The sequence below is a fragment of the Ylistrum balloti genome, unplaced genomic scaffold (genome assembly GCF_031769215.1).
Source record: "Ylistrum balloti isolate Yb309-2 unplaced genomic scaffold, AGI_CSIRO_Ybal_v1 Utg370786, whole genome shotgun sequence".
Lineage (NCBI taxonomy): Eukaryota > Metazoa > Mollusca > Bivalvia > Pectinida > Pectinidae > Ylistrum > Ylistrum balloti.
Genome location: NW_026782459.1, coordinates 96546 through 120172, shown reverse-complemented (window position 1 = coordinate 120172; position 23627 = coordinate 96546). Strand labels below are relative to the sequence as shown.

General features: G+C 33.4%; 1 protein-coding gene across 1 annotated transcript in view; it reads left to right on the top strand.

The window, feature by feature from the left end:
- Positions 1–1487: 1487 nt before the first annotated feature.
- Positions 1488–23627, top strand: part of LOC132558387 (transmembrane protein 64-like) — a 33971-nt gene continuing 11831 nt past the window's right edge. Inside the window, exon 1 of the mRNA XM_060222936.1 lies at positions 1488–2201. Within this exon, the coding sequence (XP_060078919.1) occupies positions 1488–2201 (714 nt within the window). The remainder of the gene's footprint in view (positions 2202–23627) is intronic.

The following is a 23627-nucleotide window of genomic DNA, read 5'->3' as shown; positions in this document are numbered from 1 at the left end:
ACGAATCAAATTCATACAAGATTTAACTGAGAAATAAATGGTATCACAGTTGATTATCATTTATTGTTTCAGTTTGGGATTTTTTAAATTATATTGACATTAATTGCATATCTCTGTACATCAATGGATGTTTATGGATTGTTCTATTTGAGACGAACAAGTGACTGATAGTTTCTACCACGAAAAAAATATGTGCTTCCTGTTTCTGTCTGAAAAAATAGGTTCGGTGGGCAGGGATTTAAATCTATTCTCTTAAATAAGATTTGCTTGCTTTTGACAGTGACCTTTGGTGTACTGTATGCTAATTAGTGAAACATGAATGTGGCGGGTGCGTATTAAGAGAAAATGTTATGTATCGCAATCCGCTGTGATGCTGATGTTTGAAAACAATAATTTGCCCTGCAATATCAAGTGTCGAGTTTTAATATGAAATTATATCGATCAGTGTAGGAGAGGAGCTGTGCAGATGGTCTGATAGACAAGGTGATTCCAAGAAGGAGGTAAAATATACCGACCCTGGAATACCCCGTTTGAATATATTTACATTCTAAACTCATTTTTTGGTGAAGCAATAAACTCAGCACAACATCTTTTACTTGTAAAAATTACGTGTAATGCAATGACATTGACGTACACAGAACGCAGTGAAATGAGAGATTGTTTTGGATAGTAAAGGTGGTAAACTGTAGAGTCAGCCTGAGACGTATATATATAATACATCTCTGGTCGAGTTCGAAAACGATTTACCTCTATAAAATGACCTTAGCATGACGATTCATGTGGTATTTGAAATAACAATGCAACAAGATACAAGATATATACGACGAACCAGTACCTTGTCTCTGAGAAATTATGAAATCTTGCGTCAGGCAACTTTCATTGTTTATTTTAAACGTTATATGCGACATTATTTCTTTTCTATGTTTAAGCGACTTCCGGTTTATGTTGTGGTGCGTTGTCATGCTTTGAAATGGGACATGCACGTACAAGAGGGCTGTGTGTATTGTGTTCATAGTGTTCACATGTGTTACTGTTTATCAGATCACATGCATTTCCGTTAAACCTACTATGCCGCTGACAACCCGGCAAATCAGCCCTGCACGGAGTTCAAGTACAAAGATGAAACTAAGGAAACTGAAACAAGTTTCCTTGTAGAATTAGTTGAGCACGAGCGCGGTACGGCGACTGCACACGAGGAAGTTTTGTGTACAGTTTTCTCAGACTCTGAAGCCCTTATCAAACTCACGTTATAGCATCACATTGGTGTTGTGTATGATCCCGTAGCAGAATAAGACCATGTGCAAGGGATCGACTGCTCTGTTGGCACGCCACGGGTCAATAATAATGTCGGCCTACCTACCTAGCCACAGGATAGCAAGTGTTTGATGAGGTGACAGTGACAAAACGTTATCTATAAATAATCATCGAATCGCAAGGTAGCCTAACTTTATCAATAAACTATCACCGACCTGCTACCTATATCAACTATGACGTCGTGTTCTGATGGGTTCAATCAGTTCAAGATTCAACACATTGCACAGCAGTCCAAGTTACTGTTAGGTGAATCTTCCACTCTTGATGAACTGTTCCTGTGTAGAAAACTTAACCTGGAGGGGAGTCAAACAAATGCGTACCAACCGCTACAAAATGAATGTAGTTCAACCTCAAACAGGGATGATGCCACTGCATTCATATGCAATGAAGAGACGAAGGAATTTCAACCTAACAGTGCAGAAACTGACCTATTCCGAACGGGCCCAAGTTGTTACCAAGTTTCCCTTTCTTCGGTATTTGTGATATCAGTGATATGTTTACTTGTAGTAGCATGTCGTCATTACATCAGAAATTTACTTCTGTGGTTAGAAGAAACAGAACCTGTTATAAGTTGCACAATATTTTTGGTGCTATTCACAGCAGTGTCATTTCCAATGGCATGGGGGTATATGCTACTAATGGTAGCTGCTGGATATCTTTATGGGATATTATACGGACCTCTAGTTGTTGTGACATGTGGGGGTATAGGGATTCTAGTTGCACACCTAGTTATGAAAAATTTTTGCAAGAGTTGTATTATGAAAAGATTCTACAACGATAAAATGGAAGCTGTGATAAGAGTGGTGGAAAGCGGCCAGGGATTTAGGGTGGTTGCTCTCTCCAGACTTACGCCCATTCCATTTGGACTCCAAAATGGTTTATTTGCAGTAAGTATGATTTTAAATTTTCTACCTTTAGTTAAATTTTTACAATAGGAAAGTGGAAATTAATGAACTTTAAGTTGGTTATGTACTGTAGATGTATTCTCCAGAATAGATGAAAATTCTTTACAAAACAAAGTTAACTTTCATGACATAATTCAGCATATTTCATTTAAAGAGATTGTGAAATAAATACATGAAAAATTGTCGAGGTATTGGACGAAATTTTACCTGAAGAAAAGAAAGCATACTTCCACAGATGTCAGAGTGTAGATTTGCTATTAAAGAATTTTAAAACACTGACTTTTCACAGTCATCAAAGAAAAGTCATTATCTGATTTCACATGAAATAAAGATTATTACATACCATGGAAGGGAAGGATTAGTGATACTAGTTTACATGTATAGCGTACAGGTTTTCATTTTGCCATTAAAGCTACAGAGAAGTATTTGATTTTGAAGAAGTCAATTTTACTGTGTTGTAGGTTTGAAAACATATATATCTGTTTTATAAAATAAACTTTCATTTTTACCCTTCAGTGAGGAAAGGGTGACTTGACTTTCAAAATTTCTATTTGTCAAAGATCAAGACCAGCTGAATGACTATGTAGGGTCAGTAAATATATGGACCTAGTTTCTGGTTCTTTGTCATAAATGAACCTCAGTCTTTGTACCTTGTTTTAAAAAATCTGAAAAAGAAGAGAAAATAGGTTTGCTTGTTGGTAGTTGCTCTAACAAATTCCACCCATGTAGGAATGGAAAGGAATACCCTTCCTGTATCCTACTGCATGATGATAGAAACCATTTATGTTGGGTCTTTCCTTATATATTAGGATAGTTTCTCTTATGCCATGTGTTAAATATGTGCTTTTCAGCTTATAACTAAGCATCACACACCCCATGGGACTTTGAAGAGACAAAAAATATATATGTTTCCCAACACATTTCCCTTTTTCCCAGTCTGCTCTTTCATTCTTTGCTTTGTTTGCTATGTTAAGGTGTTCCCTTGACACACGTCCTCATAAATGACCCTGTCAGTGTTGTGGGATCATGTTTAAACCCTAAACAAACAAATCTGGCAAATTTCTCCTCTCTCTGACCTAGCAGCTAACTAAAGCATGTCAAAACAAAGGGAGGCGTGGAGAATTTTGTTACTGATGTCTTTAGACTATGGACATCAACCTTGATGTAATTGTGACATTATCTACAATTAATGTATAATGAAGAGTGGTTCAAATATTATAATGTGTCATTCGTGTAGCCCTTGGTTGTAACTGTTGTTTTTCTCCCAATTAAATCTGTTTTGAATGTTTGATTTTGATTCACTGGTAGCTATATTTTTCATTGACAATTGTGACAACATGTAAGGAGATAGTCAAAATTAGTCACATATGAATTGGGTAACTATGCAGTTTTCTGAAAAAAATTTATATTTGAGTCCTGGGCTCCTACTTTTCCTGTTGGACTCACTGAAATTTTGAGAGCCCTTTGTATCTCTTTGTAACTGGACTCATTGCAATTTTAGAAATGGTGCCATGGATTGCATACCTGTTGTTGCTTGGTAATTTGCTACTTTGGATTTTTAAGGGAAATAAACAATTTCTGTAACTAACCAGGATATATATATATATATATATATGGTGTAAAACACATAGATCTTTTTCTATACACATAGATATTTTACACTCCATGAAGGAGTTTGAAATTACTCAAATTTAAATTAACGATTATTGGGGCGGGGGCATATCCAGTTGGATGAAATTTTGATGATTATTTTGATCGGCAAATATTTGTCTGAAAGGCCCATTAATCTTAGTATTATGTTGATTTTAAAATGTTTATAAATTCATTACCTTACTGACTCATACAAAGTCAGATTTGGAGATCGATCTATTAATGATTTTGGTTGAAGTTTAAAAACAGGAAAGGTAATTTTGGTTCAGTTTGAATTCTTGGATGACAATTGAGGTGCAAAGGTTTAAAAGTATTGACTGACAATGTGAAAATGAGAGTTGGTTTATAAGACATCTGTAGATTCACACACTGAAAGTATTAGCAAACATCACACATTCATGCACATCAAATGTTTAACAGTACAACATTAAAAGGGTGATTTGAGATGAAATATACTCTTCTTTGTTTTCATCGCTTTCCAGCATGTAAGAATTATTTCAGAAAAGGAACTGTACATGTTAGAAAATAATATATATGATGTATAATTTGTTGATTAATTCACATGATCCAACAGAATCAGCTCATAGACACCAAAATGTTTATAAGAAGAGAACTTTGTTATAACTTAAAGGTAAATGTTTCTTTGTCTTTCATCAGAAAACTGTACATGTTTTGTACATATCAGTGCTGATGTTGGTGCTAATTAACACAGTTGTATAGACCTTTTTTAGGTATATTTGTATACAAAATAGAACTGAAGATCTATTGGTGCTTCTGATATACCCATCTTATGCTTTGAATTTTCTACCTTAGTAATGACACTGTCAGACTTGTAAGTGCTCAAAGAAGCTTTGTTGAACAGGATTCACAAGCTACAAAGAGTTACGGTACTGTAATATCATAGATTTTTTGTGGGGGCTCAAATTTTGTGGTTCTGTGTTTTTTTGCAGGTACTTTGTTTCAGAAATCGGTCTATCAATGCTAATAGTTCATTGATATATAGGCATATGAATTAGTGGATTTTTATATCAAATGCCCACATCAAATCTGTGCATATAAATCCTCCACAAAAATTACCATTTTTACGGGAAGGAGTGTAATTATTTTTTCAGTGTTGTAGCAAACCAGATATATATCCATGAGTTAAAGTGAATGGTTTCTTCAATCATGATTTTTCTATTGCTGGGAATGTAAGTCCCATTTTCAAACCCTTTATGCAGAATTTATATAATTGTTATTGTTAAAATTGTGAATCGGTAAAGTATACTGCAGATATTTTAGTGTCGTTTTTTTAACAAAGATTGCTTAGCTGGATATCATTTCAAGGACATTGCAATAAAGTTTGTAATCTGATTTGTCAACTTGATTGACATGATGTAGAACTGCATATTTTGTTTTTTAACCTTTTTGCAGAGGAAATTGAAAGAATCGGGAAACACCAAAGGACATTGTGAATGTTGTGTGATATAGATAGGACTCCAGGATATTTGTGATGTTTGGATGTCAATGTTAATATTACACTATTATTATGTAGATAGGAATTTTTGTGATAGTGTTTTTAAATCATTGTAGAGTTTTGTTTATATTAAAAAACTATCCATAACCAGTTTCAATGAATATCATATTCTGTAATAGAGATAAATGATAAAAATTGTGTTATGATCCATTTAAACAACCCACTGATCCATGTGATACGTGTCACCTCTTGTAAGTTCAGGTTTCGATATACGCATAGGCTTACTGTATCTGACAATATTGCATGTTATGTTGCAAAGCTAGTAGGATGATTGTGATGCAGAACTGTGTGATGGAAACCTCTCCCTCTGGACCAGATAATATTGCATAGTTCTCAGATAAGCCTATCCTCTGACTTTAAATCAGATGTACTGCCCTGGGCTTATTGTAGAATAATAAAATTGAGCACCCCTTTACCCAATGAACACACCCTCCCCCCTCCCTTCTCTCAGGAAATTTGAGGGAGAGGGTGAGGTTGGTTGGCTATATCAGAAAAGTATCTTTTATTTTTGAGATTTTAAAGACAGTACAATAAATGAATCTGCAGGTCTTTTGGTGAAATCATATTTCTTTTCTTTCTATGGTTATTACTTTTTTCACCAGTGTCTTCAGCACTCTTTGTTATGTTCCCAGTCTTCATTATCCTATTTTGAAACATTGAAACATGGTTTTAGGTATCTAATGCTTAATATCCTCAATGTTACAGTGTTGTGATACACAGGTAAAGGCCATTAATTACAAATTTCTAACCAGCAGTCCACTCCATTTTCAGCTTTTCCTCAAACAGAAATATCTCAGATAATGTCAGTCCTTGGTTGTGAATACATTTTAGGTATTACAAACACAATATATACAAACCTCTTCACTTTCCCATTAGGGCCAGTTGAAAAAGAATTCCTGTGTCCACTTATCCTACCTACCCTAATATTTTGTACCTATACCCTAAACTTTTTTAGGCAATTTTCAAAGAAGCACTTTTGAAATCAAGATCTCTATCCTATATAAAACCTTATAAAATTATTTGTGAAAATAAAGTTTTTAGCCTACTACTTAGGTGAAATTTTTCCAATAAGTTACTGGAAACGTATATATCTTTTTGTCTGGACTTTCAGAGAACTTATGAATATGTGTAACACATATCAAATTGAATTCAGACTGAATTCAGAGAGGAACTGTAATGAAATAAGATATATTTTTATAAGAATTCAGTGAAATTTAAGTATTGTTTCGCCAGCTTTCTGTGAAAAGGTTAGAATCTAAGGAAACAGTACACTCCAGAAACACCACAGGCCATCAGACAAGTAAACAAAAGTAGTACAATGTAACATCACTCCGTAAACAAGTATCTGAGATGGTTGTAGTCATGGAATGAGAAATGATACAAATAACCTGAGTAACCTCTGGTCGGAGGGTATGATACAGAATATCAGCCATGGGTCTAGTACATTAACTTGTTTGTGCCTTTGTTAATTAGATGTCAGTCAGTAGTAATTATTGTTTGGTGGCTAGCTTTATATATATATACACCGTATTTATCCAGTAATAAGCTCATGCCTGGTAATAAGCCCAGTGTTTGTCTATACATATCTATTGCTTTTTAGAAGAAATTTCTTTACAATGTCTAATCACAATGTCATGCAATAAGCCCACTCATATCTATTACTGAATAGTGGCAGTTTCCAGACAAGATCTATTTCAATGTCCTATAATAAGACCACTCCCTTTGAGTCAAAGGTTTATGCTGGCTCCCTGAAGTCTTATAACAATCCCACCTGCTGACTTTTAGTCTGAGGTAATGTATTGGTCCAGGTTCCTGGGCTTATCCCTGGATGGGCTTAAAGAAGTTATAATGTTAGCTTTCTGATGGATTTATTGCTTTACATATATGGCACAATGTTATCCAGTAATAAGCCCATGTCTGTTAATAAGCCCAACCTTATCTGTTACTGTAAGGTAGGAATCCCAGAAAAATGCTGACCTATAATAGGTCAGTCCCGTGGAGTTACTCTAGACAGAGATGTACTGTTGACCCCTGGGCTTTCACCATTGCAGGATAAATATGGTAGGCTGGATGTGAATTATGCTTTCCACATGCAGAAAGTCAACAACATTAACAATAAGATGACGATATTTTCACTTACTCATGGACTGACTGATTTCCCCCTTTTTTACGTTTTAAATCATCTAGAGGTTTTCATGGTTTCAGTTGCATTAACTACCATATCAGTTACTTTTGTAAGATTTATTTCCTAATGTTGATGAGTCCAGAGTTACTTAGAGATAAATTGGATTCTTAAAAGCATGAGTTCAGGATGTTAATATTTGAATCCAAAGGATCCCTGCAAAATGTCTATATTATACAATCATTAAAGGAATCTGAAGTCCAAATTATTCTGTTGTTCTGTCAGTTTTTTTAATATTGGACAGGAGTTGATGATTGTCAAAACTCCAGCCCTATGTCAATTGAGGGAAATAAGCAACCTGTGTGAAAATGATGATTACTTTCCACAATTACTGGTAGAATGTGGGTCACTTATTTCCTAAACTTTATATAGGGCTGGAATTCTGATGTTCACCGACTCCAAGCTGTTATATGTAAGTGGATAGAATGTTAGAATAATTTTGACTGTCTGAAAGTATACATAAATGTACACTTTAGCTTTGTGTGCTTCAAAGAAATTGTTCTTCATTAAATTTGATGTATGTATATACATTTCATATATTAATTCTCCACAAAATATTTTTGTCACGTTTTGATATAATTATAGTAGTATGTTAAACAATTTTAATAAAGATTATGTTACATGTATATTAATTCTTCTAGGTTTATACAATGTAAGTTGCAGTAAGTGAAGGGTGTAAATATGAATTCTTAGGCAATTAAATTTCTAACATGTGAGAGCAAAGATTATTTACAAATTATGACCATGGATCTGAGCAGGTAAAAAAAAACCATGACAGGTGATGTTGTAGAAGGTCACAAATCTGTGTATAGTGTTAAATTATGCTGTTAAAGTCATACAATTTCCGTTATATGTATGAAAAATTGACAGTAGTTTAACTGCACTTTAAATACTTACCAGGTAATATATATAAAATTTATTTATTTTACAACAATTTTGGGAGGATATTGGAGTACCTGGGGAAAACCCACATGGTTGGGCAGGTGACTCCTTGCCTTTTCATGTCTGTTCTAGGAACTGAACCATGGATGGCTATGCGAGTGCGTTACCACTATGCTGCCTGACCATCCTGACCATGTGTAAGAATAAGGTTATTGTTAGTTATTATACATGTAATAACTCCGATTTAATTTTGTCAACGATTCAAGTACTAGGGTCCTTAAATCCTAATCCCCGTCTACCAGTGCATGAGTACCTAAATACGTGAGGCTTAATTACTTACAGCAAGGACTGGTTGTGTACCTGGTATTCATAAGTACTACATGTATATAATTTACATACATCAGTACACAAAGTGTATATTACTTCAGACTCGTGTTACAGAACACTGAATACATTTGGACCACTGAGAATTTATATCCATTTGAAGTCACTGTATGAACCTATCTGTGCTAATTAAGCCCAGAGGGAGAACACATTATCTCTTGACCTAAAGTCAGAGGGGGACTTTTGAAAAATGAAACATTTTTTTGTTATTAATTTTATTGATTAGCTATTAATTATGGTGGGCTTATTCAATACCACACATGGGCTTATTGTCGGATAATTCGGGCATAAAATTTTAAACAAATAAAAGGATGAACTATCAAGATATGTGAATAGGCATCCAGTACCAAAAAGTTCAATTTCAAACCCCAGCTACAGTTTGGGAATGAACCTCGGTATCCACCAATACCAAGCAGGTGGAAAGGGAGAGCATTTCCAACTCACGAGTGAAATACATGCAAGTATTTTCTGTTTTCTTGTTTTCATATTTGGTGAAGGGATTTGGGCACAGTTTTTTTCTGTTTGTATGATCATTCGTTCTTTTATAAACCAAGGAGTATACATTAAATCATGTGTTTAAATTTTTAATATCTGCGAGGATAAATTGAGTCGGACTGATGCGTTCTCAGTTTATAATGTTTGAAGTATGTTGTTTGTCCTATGACTCTGACTTAATAGTAATCAGTTTGTAATCTCAAAGGTCAGTAGGTCAAGTACTGATGATGTGTGGTCAGCCATTTAGAAATGTTTACATACGTAATGTTTACTTTGACGAGTATCTACATGTATGAGAGTCAGGTGTACCAATCATGGTCCTGTGACTCTTAGTCTTGTATTCTCTATTACAGTCATTCCCGAGTGCCATGTGTTATGAATAAGCAAAAATGAAGGAAATTCTATATTTTAACTTGACATGTGCTTCCCATCCTCTGATCAACTCTTTGTTTTCTTAATATCAGTCATATTAAGGAATTCACTGAAAAGACTGTAACATGTCTTGGTTACAATGCAACATTTCCATGGTCCTGCTTTTAATAACTAACATGCAAAGTAAAAATCTTTAAACTTCAAACTTTTGAAAATTATTTTTACCTGTACAAACATTTTAGTAGACATTTCCAAGACAGTCAATTTGCAATGTGTCCTTATGAAATACTAAACCATCATAAGGGAAAACCAGGTACATTATATGGGCCTGTATTTCTTAATCAGTTACATCATATCTATTGTTCTAAAGGTTAAATACCAGAATCTTTTCATAATCAAAACTTTTTAAGATTTAAAATAGGAAAGTTTATTGATATGATTTATGCAGTTTCAAAATATAATTGTGTAACTGTAATACATGGTGGAGTCTCAGTTGTATAATGACCCGACAGCCCTGTAAGTCCCAAGGGGCCAGATCATTCTACTCTCCTATCATTGTGACATGATAATCTTCATATTGCTGGATTATCTATTTTCAGTTCTTACCCACCTCATCATATATGTCAATTTCACACAAGTAAATTTCTAAAAATAAACTATCTTGTTTGAAACTAGTGAAAATACCAAGTATAATATCATTTTCAGCAGTCCAGGTCTCAAAGTTTGTTGTTAATTAAACATGATGGTGGCCTATATCAAATTACAGGTAGACACTACTCAAGTAACCTGCAATTCTTCAAATACCTGTATTTTTTTCAATTAATACCAGTATATACTTGATATAACAATTAATCAGTGAACTGTTCAGTAATTGTCATCATTGTTCAGCACATATAACGTCAGACTCCAAATAAGGGGCAGGCATATTACTGACCGAGTCTTTGATATATAATATTTTTCCTAAAGCTTAACAGAAGATAGGGGTGTATTTTTTCTCACAGGCATAGACTTGAAAAATAATAATTAAAAAAGTAATATAAAATTGTACTTATATTTCAAAAAAATTTCTTCTTTGTGTAAAAAGAGTGATTAAGCTGTAACGTGTTTAAAAATAAAGTTGATGAAAGAAAATGAGAATTTCTTCTCTTAATCTGAATGATGCACATGCAGCATGTCTGACTGACCTTTCTCAAGGTTAGAATTATAATAGCATGGAAATACCTCTATCTGTGATTAAGCTGAAAATAAAAATATGTTATCTTATTGTTGAAAGATTGTTTTTTGAGTTGCTGACACATGCATCGGGTCTCCTCAAAGCCTTTATAAATTTCATAGTTCATCTGGTCTAATCTTCTCACCGAGGGGGTTTAAAAGCTATGAAATTTTAATTTTATTTCTCTCTTTAGCAGACAATTTACTGTAGTCTGGCAGTAAACAAAGGTCAAACATATTGATTTGTTTTGTGATATCTGTTTGGCCTTCATTTGGCTCTATGGCAATCTTCCATCTGTGTTTTATCATTTAATTTGGTTTTATACAACATTTTAAGTGTATTTTTATTGTTGATGTTTTCCTGGTATATTTTTTTACGTGTATTGATTCTCACTTAATTATGATTTTTTCTGATCTTTTCTAGGTTTACTCCTTCATATCAAATTAATTTTTTTCTATTTAATTTATTTTCTGAAAGATTTTAAAATCAAGATGGATAAAACACCAAGTCATACTCACTCACTAACACACCTTTCAGCTAAGCATTAGCTTCCTCATGAAAAATGTTATCATCAACACATATCATAGTATATCAAATATCATATCAAATTAATTGAGTAATGGCCCATATCAGTATTAAATATTCCTATTTCAAATTTAATTTAAAACCAGTTTTTTGTTTTACTTTATTCTTAATACCAGTTTTCTTCTGGTTTAAATGACTTTTTACTGCAATTTATTTTATAATAATGAAGTACACAGACAGATCTCTTCTTGCAATTGCTACACTTTGTCTTTTATGCCTAAATCATGTAGATACATGACATTTGGTCCATGAATCTGAGCTAGCCCTGCCCCAGGTAGCTTATTTTCTGGGCCATAACATTGGAACAGTCCAGATCTCCTTTACGAATATAAACAATTGCTATATATGAATATATTGATACATTCATGCTTTTTTAACCCATTCTGGTGCCACTCCTAGATAATGGTTGTAACCTGCATTTTACCATGGAAAGATAAATAAAATGACCCGAATATCTTTAAAAATCTACTCCTTTTGACCAGTTAGTTATAACAGGTTTTTGCCGATCTTAGGGCTAGTGAAGTGCATGCTCATTGTAAAGGAAAGGTATTCTTTTCTGTGGTATTGCTGGGATTGTGAGCCCAATGTTGAGAACTGTTTGTAATTAAGAAGTAAATGATCAAGACAATTCTGATTCTATGGAATCTCAGAAGTGTAATAAGTAAATACATTCATTACTTTAATTTCTTGGTCATGTGATCAATATTTCCAGGTCATGTGATCAACATTTCCATGTCATGTGATTAATATTATAATGCAAATGTAATATTACAATATTTACTTTTCCTTTTATAAGGTTGTAGGCTCTTAGTGTAAATAGGTTACATAACAGTTAATCATGTAAATAGGACTGTGTAAATTTCTATATTTATACTGCAAATACCACAAACCTGTTATTAAGCCCACTCACATGAATTTCAGTTCCAGTAGAAATGTTGATAAATACTTAGTCCTGTATAATAATCCCACCTTTCCTATTTACTTACCGAATGGGAAGGTATATGTTGGTACCCTAGGCATATTGCAAGATATACTACTGTACCTACATTGCATGGTGAAAACGTCTGAGCTGAGTTGTTTTAACACAACATTAAATCCATTTTTGTCATTTTTTAAGTCAATATGTACTAAGTATCAAGGGTCATAAGTTGGATATGATCTTCAGAAATGTGTCCTTATTTAATTAATAGAATAAATACCTACTAACAATGATAGGTTTCAGTAAGACTTGTGTATAGGACTGAATCATTGTCCTGTTTTCTACATGTGGGAAGATGGAAGCATTATTCTGTTAGTGTGACCTTGTATAATGTTAGAAACTTTCGACTTTAGTACAAATTATAAATAGATGCATTAAAGCTATGAAATGTTTCTTGGCATTGACTTGTACATATTTAGAGGTTATTTTGAGGGGATGCCTTTGTAGTGGCTGGTGGCCACCTCACTGAACAACATACAGAAGGCATACTGCATGCCATCAAACACAATCTTAAGGTTAAGGTATCTTGCCCACAATCACACAATGACATCATTATATGACATGCCAATCTTATCTTCCAGTGAAATACAAATTATCCTACCATGGTATTAGGGTCATTAAACTACGTACTTCCGATAGTCACCGCAGGTGTTGCAAAGTCCAATGCTCTACCAACTTAGCTATTGTGGGGAATGACCCTCAAGTATAAAGAGGGTACTAACCTGTATTTACTCTAGCTTCATGCTTGTTGTTTGACCATATCAAGCACCGAAAAGTCACATATATCATCCGTATCACAGGAGTTAAAGCTATTATAGGACAACGGTTTAACATTTGTTGACATTTTTGCTAACACTGCATTTTATTTGGGTGGGCTTATCTGCAGACATTGGCTCATTACTGAATAAACAGGTACAATTTTAGTCATGTCAGTTTCATTAATCAATGCAAAAATCACACATAATCCCTTAAGTTAAATATTTAATGTTGGAATTTCATGATTGTGGTTATTGTGTATAATAAATTATCATAAAGATCTTGAAAAACACTTTATTATCATGGGCAGTTACTATTTAAGAGACAGAAAATGAGGGAAGGATTTCTAAATTTAGAAAATGAATATACACCTGTCAGTAGCCAAGGCTAATGTGATAAATAAGTAGCATGATCATTGATTGTGCGGCCTTACCTAGGGCTTACTTAGGGACTAGGTAAACCGTTGCAGTGATGTACAGGTCTGGGATGGGATAAATTGAAGCTTCCTCTTCATTACAGTGTATTGTGGTCTATTGTGTAATGTGTTTATTGACGAGGGCTACCGTAAAATTCAAACTGGGGCATTCATGGATGCTGTTTCCAAAATGTTTCTTGGGGTCTCCTGCATGGACAATGCACATATGGTATTTTTCCCCTCTCCTGGCAATTTATAACATCATACACTTGTACTATTATCAGAAATTTTCCTGAAATTTTAAAATTGTAAAAATATGTGTGTTAGCAGTAATTGTTTTATTCTTATTAGAATGCAGTTTCTGCATGTTGTTTCTATAGCAATCATGGTACACATTGGCAAATTTATCGCTGCACCAATTTGCTAGAAATTAAAATATGCTATAATTTTATTGTGCAAAATTAAGTACAATATGTTCTGGAAGAAAAAGGTTCCGAAAATGATCAGAGGCTTCCAAATTTTCAATTTTATGAATTAAACATAATGGGGAATGGAAGATTAGATCTCATTTTTAAACTAACTATATACTGTAAGATCATAAATTTTCATGGGGCTATATTTTCATGGGTTCGCAAAAATAAACATCCTGATTGACACTTGAGTTTGTGGATAAATCCTGCTAACGATATTCACTAGTACAGTACTATGATGATAAATCCTGCTAACAATATTCACTAGTACAGTACTATGATGATAAATCCTGCTAACGATATTCACTAGTACAGTACTATGATGATAAATCCTGCTAACAATATTCACTAGTACAGTACTATGATGATAAATCCTGCTAACAATATTGCACTAGTACAGTACTATGATGATAAATCCTGCTAACAATATTCACTAGTACAGTACTATGATGATAAATCCTGCTAACGATATTCACTAGTACAGTACTATGATGATAAATCCTGCTAACAATATTCACTAGTACAGTACTATGATGATAAATCCTGCTAACAATATTCACTAGTACAGTACTATGATGATAAATCCTGCTAACGATATTCACTAGTACAGTACTATGATGATAAATCCTGCTAACAATATTCACTAGTACAGTACTATGATGATAAATCCTGCTAACGATATTCACTAGTACAGTACTATGATGATAAATCCTGCTAACAATATTCACTAGTACAGTAATATGATGATAAATCCTGCTAACGATATTCACTAGTACAGTACTATGATGATAAATCCTGCTAACAATATTCACTAGTACAGTACTATGATGATAAATCCTGCTAATAATATTCACTAGTACAGTACTATGATGATAAATCCTGCTAACGATATTCACTAGTACAGTACTATGATGATAAATCCTGCTAACGATATTCACTAGTACAGTACTATGATGATAAATCCTGCTAACAATATTCACTAGTACAGTACTATGATGATAAATCCTGCTAACAATATTCACTAGTACAGTACTATAATGATAAATCCTGCTAACAATATTCACTAGTACAGTACTATAATGATAAATCCTGCTAACAATATTCACTAGTACAGTACTATAATGATAAATCCTGCTAACAATATTCACTAGTACAGTACTATGATGATAAATCCTGCTAACAATATTCACTAGTACAGTACTATGATGATAAATCCTGCTAACAATATTCACTAGTACAGTACTATGATGATAAATCCTGCTAACAATATTCACTAGTACAGTACTATAATGATAAATCCTGCTAACAATATTCACTAGTACAGTACTATGATGATAAATCCTGCTAACGATATTCACTAGTACAGTACTATAATGATAAATCCTGCTAACAATATTCACTAGTACAGTACTATAATGATAAATCCTGCTAACGATATTCACTAGTACAGTACTATAATGATAAATCCTGCTAACAATATTCACTAGTACAGTACTATAATGATAAATCCTGCTAACAATATTCACTAGTACAGTACTATGATGATAAATCCTGCTAACAATATTCACTAGTACGGTACTATAATCCATGTCTGCTTTTATCTTTTTATCATTTTCATGGACTTTATGAGTTTTAGGGTTTAGAGTAAAGGTATGTCAACATTGCAAGATGTTTTGTGCTTTTGACATTCTTTGTGTTTTGGTCTGCTATTTGGCCATCATCAGGAAAATGGCGTGTTAAGGCTGGTGTCTAAGGTGCAGGAATATGAATTAAAAAATGAAATAGAAAAAAGTGATAAAAATGTTATGTTATGGCTTTATTAAATGGATCATTGTATGATTTCTGGAAATCCTGTAAAATTTGTAAAACCATTCTTTCACTCTTATTGGTAAGGAATAACAAAAGATCAGAATACACTTACAGATTAACTCTAGGATTTAACTACTGCAAACAGTTTGACATTCAGACTCTTGGACCACCCATTATTTATTAAATATATGTATGGTAAAAATCTGGCTTAGTATCTTACAAAGCCAAATGAAAAAAATATTTATGTAGATATTACAGATTTTTTCCTGATTGCTCGTCATCTGACTCGTACAGCCAGACAACATTATTCATTTGTCTTATAGGTTTGTTCCTAACAACCTACATATAACAGTTTAGGGTGTGGAGAATTGTATGGAGATATCTATTAACTACCTGCTTCATTACCTTGTACTATGGCCTAGACTAGCCATTTTATTGGGTAGGGATGGTTAATATTGTATGAAGGAAGGGATAGAGAATGTAAAGAATTAAGAAAATCTCGGAAAGATAATGGTGAAATAGCCACCTCTATATCCTGAAATTACCCAACACACACACGTATCTTATTCTTCTCACATGATCAGAAATCAACAAAAGTATTGGGGGTGAAAAAGTGGAGTTCTTGGTGTACTTTTATAAGCTAAATGTAGTATTATTGTTTCCTTCAATTCCAGATCTTCTAACAAAATATAAAAACACCAGAGAAACCATTTCATTTGTTGTATAATACTGTAAAGTACTTAATTTGGCACAAATTTTAGTACATAATTTACCCTTTTTTGGCAAATTAACAAAAAGGTGAATTTGCGCATCAGTAATACTTGGTAAATTATATACAAATCTGTATATTTACTTATTTTACATTACTCACAATTTTCAGTAAATAACACCAAAGTAAGATTACTGCTTGAGCAGTTATGTACATGATTATGTATTATGTTTTGATATCTTTAACAGAGTCTGCTTTTGTTGTTTTTCCTCAGATTTCACTGGTGGTATTTGAAATAGCAAAGGCTGCCAGTAAAACAGTAAATGAAATTTCATGAATTTTTTCTACAAATTGACGACATTATCTTTCTGAGAGATTATTAAAGTCATCCAGAAGAGATCTGGCATTGGAGTATTACAGTGTTCTCACAATTGTTTGTGGTGAAGTTACAAGACCGATGGCGAGAGGCTGTGATATCTCAGTCAAGTAGAACGTAAAGGTCCAGAGGTGTGTTTGACACTTTCTATCTTTGATTGTTTGTGTTTCTCAGAAGGCTGAGAAAGGGCCTTGTTTGGTTCACTTTACCCTAGTGTATGTGGATGGTATGTCATATGACTCTTGTATGTTGTTCAGTGTGGTTATCATTACTTACTTCAAGGAAACTGCCACAAAATGACCCAGGTTGTTCATAGTCTGTGACGATAAACCCAGTAAACAAACCATGGCTACTTGATTCGAAAAAATCCCAAGTCACATAATTTGAGTCCTGGTCATCAGAATGTTTATACCTGTACTATTTAACAAATGCCATTTATAACTTACAGGTTGTACATGTAGTTCCAAAATTATGAGCATAAAGACTGAAGACCAAATTACCACAAAGTTTTCAATGATGACACTGGTACCATCTATGGCAAATTAAGTCTCCTAAATATTCAGTCCTTATAGATTTCTTTGCAGTCCATGAAAGTTTGACATTGGATACTGGTGTTAGTGTGACTGTAGTATTAACAGAGTAGGGAATGTTCCTTATGGATCTGACAATAAGCGGGTAAAACCCATGTGTTGTAATAAGCCCACCCATATCTAATGCAGTTTCAGCAGAACTACAAGCAAAATTTGTATCATTGTTCTGTACCTATTAATCCTGTTACCTGCCTTATTTGAATTAGAGGTTGCAAATGTAAGTGTTGACTGGTTGAGCACTTGATTGGAAAGGTTTCATGCAGTTTCCTTATTCAACAATTGAATACAGATAATTGATCTGTTATTGATTATAATCAATTTTCAGGTGTTAAATGAAAAACATTTTAAAGTCTTCTGTTTCTTGCATTGAAAATAAGGTGAATTGTTGAATGTTTATTATAAGCTTTGAATCTGTTTTGTATTAATTGGTGTTTGTTAATTATCTACTTGTTGAATATACCACTGATATTAATTATCTCTGGATAAACAACTTTACATAAGGAATTACACTGATCTGTATCTTAAACTGTTGTAATTGGTTGTCTTTATAATTATGGACTTGATTGGTTTCATTTTCTTATTTGATTAAATTCTGATTATTTTTAATTATCATATAATACCTGGTAGTTTATCATATTGAACATGATTGTCAAGAAAAAAAAAGACACTGGTAGAACTGATCTTAACACTGTACACAAACCAGCAATAATAAAAGAGTTTGATTAAATTTCCAGATGTGACCATATGTACATGTATTTTACCATTTTTGCTATATCAGGAGTTTGTTTAATTCTGAAAATGGCCTTAATCAACAAATGTAGGTAAGGTGAACTGAAATTCCCACATGTCTGTTGTATGGAGCCATAATGTTAAGCCATATGTTTCTATCAAACATAAAGAAATGCATAAATTGAGTTCATTTTCTGTTCAGTAACATGCCAAGCTTGATTGCAGAAAAACAATGTTTCTAGGTGAACCAGATGTACAACTTAATTGTGTTGACCTGTTCCTTGATTCCACGGCTGGTTGTTTATAAATTGGTTTACAAAATGATGTGAACATGCAGAGCAGCTTTAGTCTGATATGATTTTTTAGATACCAAATAATGTTACCTTTTGGCAACAAAACAATTTGACCTTTTAATTTCAAATGATATGAACTTTTGGTTTCAAAAGAATGTGACCTTTTGGCTATAAAATAATGTGACCTTTTGGCTTCAAAAGAATGAGACCTTTTGGTTTCAAAAGAATAACCTCTGGCTGTAAAATAATGTGACCTTTTTAGCTTCTTTTGGCTTCAAAAGAATGTGACCTTTTGGTTTCAAAAGAATAACCTTTTGGATTCAAAAGAATGCGACCTTTTAATTTCAAAATAATGTGAACTTTTGGTTTCAAAAGAATGTGACCTTTTGGCTATAAAATAATGTGACCTTTTGGCTTCAAAAGAATGAGACCTTTTGGTTTCAAAAGAATGTGACCTTTTGGCTTCAAAAGAATGTGACCTTTTAATTTCAAAATAATATGAACTTTTGGCTTTAAAAGAATGTGACTTTTTGGCTTCAAAGGAATGTGACCTTTTGGCTTCAATAGAATGAGACCTTTTGGTTTCAAAAGAATGTGACCTTTTAATTTCAAAATAATGTGAACTTTTGGCTTCAAAAGAATGTGACCTTTCGGTTTATGGTTATAGCATCAAACTAATGCAATCTTGCATAATAACAGTCTTGTAACAGTACAGAGGGATTCAGACAATAAGATTGAAGGGTCAATACTTATGTTGCATGTTATAACCCTGGCTACCATCCACTTAGGGCTACTAAAACAGTGATGTGGTCACTCAGCCTAGTCAAAGTAGTGCTGATCTGAACAGCTGCGTCCCTGATCACAATTGGGTTTTGTTGTTGTGTATTAGATGTAGGAGATCATTTTCTATGGTAGAAAAAACTATCATTGTACAACATTATCTTCATTAAAATTATAAAGACAGGATAGTAATAGGATAGGAATAGTTGTCTAGCTAATCATAGCAACTCAATGATATTTCTTACTTCATTCTTTTCATTATTAAAATTACACCTGCCTTGTACATTTTTGTAAGATTTCAAAGGAATATTTGGACTAGGGAATTAAGATATTGGTTTAGAATGATATCAACTTAAAAAAAAAGAATAATAATGAAGTTCTTGAAATAGATAGGATGTAGCTTACACAGACTGTATTTGAAAAAATTAAGGTTCAAAATGTGTGAAGGACCAAAATATCAAGCTCAGACCTCAAAGACAAGGATTTGAATATGACCGAGGTTAAGGTATTGACTACTTGTGTGATTTCAGAGATGGGAAGTCTATTCCAGCTAAGACCTGTAGCAATAAAAACCTGCTCATTTAGTAACATCTGATGGGAATTGTGTTTACACAGTTCAAACATGGCCAATCTCCAGAGAATCATAAACTGCTACACCTTGCTCTGTTAATGATGGTGTGTGTGGGATATTATTGTGTTTGGCTAACGAAGTTTTGTTTAATGATTGCATACACAATTCGGCAATTGATCTGCTTGTCATAATGAACTCTACACAAGACAACTGATTGGACGATTTGTTGTATAACATTATTGTAATGACTACTTCGAATCATTTGGGAATTCTGAGCATAACTTCCACTTGGAATGGTCAATAACTGCATTATCTCTATATAGTATATTTGAAAAAGTACGGTTAACTTGTTCCGTAGATCTTTAATGAATTTGGTTTATATGGTCTGATATATGGTGTGTGAATAATGAAGTGATCATATATTTAGAAGTAATTGTGTCTAATTAATGATAATTAATTTTATCACGTTTTCCTCTGAAGTTAACTTCCAATGTAAGAGAAAGGAATGAAATCTCTCAGACTCAAAGTCAGAGGGTGGGTTTATTACAGGACAATCAAATTGTACTACTCTGTATTATATATAAGACTACTAATTGTAATGTATCTGAATGGGCTTATGATACGGAGGTAGATGTTGAAGTGAGCTTTGTAATCTTTGATTAGCTCTTTGTTTGTACATGAGTAGATACATCCTTGTCAGCCTGTGATTAGGGCACATGTATGTACAGGGAGACATGATAACTCTGTAGAAAGCTCCAGTAGCTAAGTCAGCTGAAAGTTCCCAGGTGTGTGGTTCAGTGATCATATCAGAGCTGGTTTGTGTTCTTCTGGAAGCCAAGATCAGAGGCCCTGAGGTTTCATGTGTCTTTGGGGCAAAATCATTTACCCCAATTACTTTGGATATCATGCAAATATATAACTCATACTCTTTTGCTTATACATATTTTCCGATACTTTCATCGTGCATGCTGTGATTTTTCTTTGTGTTTTATGTTATATAAGCTCTTACAAGGCTGATCATTGAAGTATTCAGACACCAATGATATTTATATTGCATTAAGGAAGCTCTACCCAAAAATCATACAGACTAGTCAGTCAGAGTTATCAAACAAACAAACAAATAAACAAACAAAAAAACATGTTTTGAAATGCAACAAGTCTTAATCAGTTATCAATAAAATCACAAACTTTTTGAAAAACACTATGGTGTTTTCAAAATTTATCTTTTGCTCATAAATTTGTGGAAACAAAATTTGATTCTTTTAAATCACTGAACATGAAAATGGTTTGTTTTGTTTTGTTGTATTTCAGAAGCCCTCAATCAATTTGAATTGGCAGGTAGATAGAGTTAGGTATGTGATATTACAATAAAAACAATGTTCTGTCTAGTGATAGGTTGAACCCTTTCAAATCTTGTTTCACTTACAATTCAAATTATGATCATATCATGAGATTGTGCTTATAAGCATTGATGAAGATATTGGTGTTGCAGTAATCACTCAATGTGTTCAATGTTCAAATCAATGTTAAACACTGTGGGTAGCAGACTGTAAATGACCATCGTAAGCATTTTATACCATCAAATTATACACACACATGCCACTTAATTAGCATTGATTCAGTTTGATTTCTTTCACATCTTGCTGTTACACCACGCCAGCTGACACAACTTGAAGCCCCAACTCTCTATTACAAGCGATCAGTATATACAGATCATCGTATGTTGGCATGTGTAGTGTCAAAGAGCAGCAATGTTTCACTTCAGATTTTGATAATATCTATCCTGATAATTGTAGAAGGGATAGAGATGTTAGCAATTCTTAGTCATATTAAGTATCAATCCACATTGTGTAGACTGATATTTCAAAACTAAGTCCCGCCATTACCCAAGAAGATGTGTTTTTTTCGGACGGCTATTTTTACCGTGGCTTAGAAGAACAAAATAATACCTAAAATTTCTGAACAGTCAATTAACATGTATTGTAGTACAGTAAGTGTTTCAAAAGATAATCATATTATAATTAACACAAGTTGTCATCATTTTGGGCAGTGTCGACTCTGATAGTCAAATTTATTTCCACAAGCATAATTAGATTTAATTCAAACAGGTTCGAGAATATTCTTTTTTTTCTGACCAAAGATTTACTGTATATTTACTTGAAGATGAATTTTATGACCAAATAAGTTGTTGAAATACTACAACAGTAAGTAACATTGTTTCTACTTGGTAGAAAAGATGGACAGTTTACAGTTATATATAAGGTATAAGTGGATATTTTCTATCAGTATTGTTCAAATGGTAACCTGGAGGCACAGTGAGTATAGATGGAGAAGAGTAACAATTGTTCGATAAATTGCCCACATAATGTAATGCTTTTATTGAATATACTGTAAATGTATTGCTTCTGGCAAATATATGCATGATAATGGCTATCCAAATATTTATACAATTCCTGATAATTTATAACTGGGTCAGTTGTAGTTAGAAGTGCATTTCTTCCTCTTTAGAATATGTAATTTTACAGGAGCTTTATTGTAAAAGGTGAAGTTTAACTATTTACCAAGCCAAGAGAAGACCAGTGACTCAGGCTCGAGGATTGTGACAGTCTAGATATGACATTTTAAACTGCTTTATAGTTAGCTTGGATTTTTATTTTTAAAATCTTATGAATATTTCAAACTCAAAGTGATCAGGATTCTTTGCTGTAATCTAAATGGTCAAATCTTTGCAGATCGGCCTTGTCTAATTCATCTTCTTTTCAAGAATGGAATGCAAGAGTTCTTTCCAAAATTTGAGTGATAAATATTTATTGTTTAGCTTAAATAATTTAAAATGACACATATGCACTATTTACAGCCCCTAAAGGCCTCTTTTATGTGTATGAATTTCCCTTTTTACTGTGGTCATATTACAATAAGTCAACAGACTTAACTGAATGGTGATATCTTTTAATGATTGTGGAAAGTTTTAGAGATTTAAGAGGAGAGAGCCATTTTAAGTAGTAGAAGCTAGCACATCATTACTAGTAGGTATAAGTCTAGACATACAGAATTAATGGTAAATGTAGGTATGAATATATTTATTAGAAAATGTTTTAAGCTCTATTATAAAGGAAATCCCTACAACTTTGTATGTTTTTGTTAACAAGAAAGACTGTGCATTTTGTATTAACACCTATACTGTATGTGGCGACCATAAAGAGCGAAAACAGAAAATGATCTGAGGTCATTGTTGTCTACATCGTGCTCGATGCATTCATTCGCCGTCTGCTACCATACACGTAAACAACAATCCTTTTACGAGACAGAATGAATTATAAGAGGCTTATGTGAAAGTTTCCTATAGAAGTCTGAAGGAACGGGGCCAAAATAGGATGTTGTCTGCATGAACCTTCCCCCCCCCCAACAGTTACCTCCCCTTCCAATAATCCTTGGCATCTGACTCACTTGTTGAAGTCATTCAATCTCCGTCCCTTTACCCTTTACTTGTTTCCTCCACACAGCAAATCAGTAGGTTTGTGTATTGTGTAGTTGTGTTCGGCTCACCTGCAGTTGTTTTAAAGATTAACAACCATGAAAATCAATAGACCGGCAGAGTTTGTGTCGGCCATTGACGTAGTTAGGTCACAATATCTTTATCACTTATCTGTCC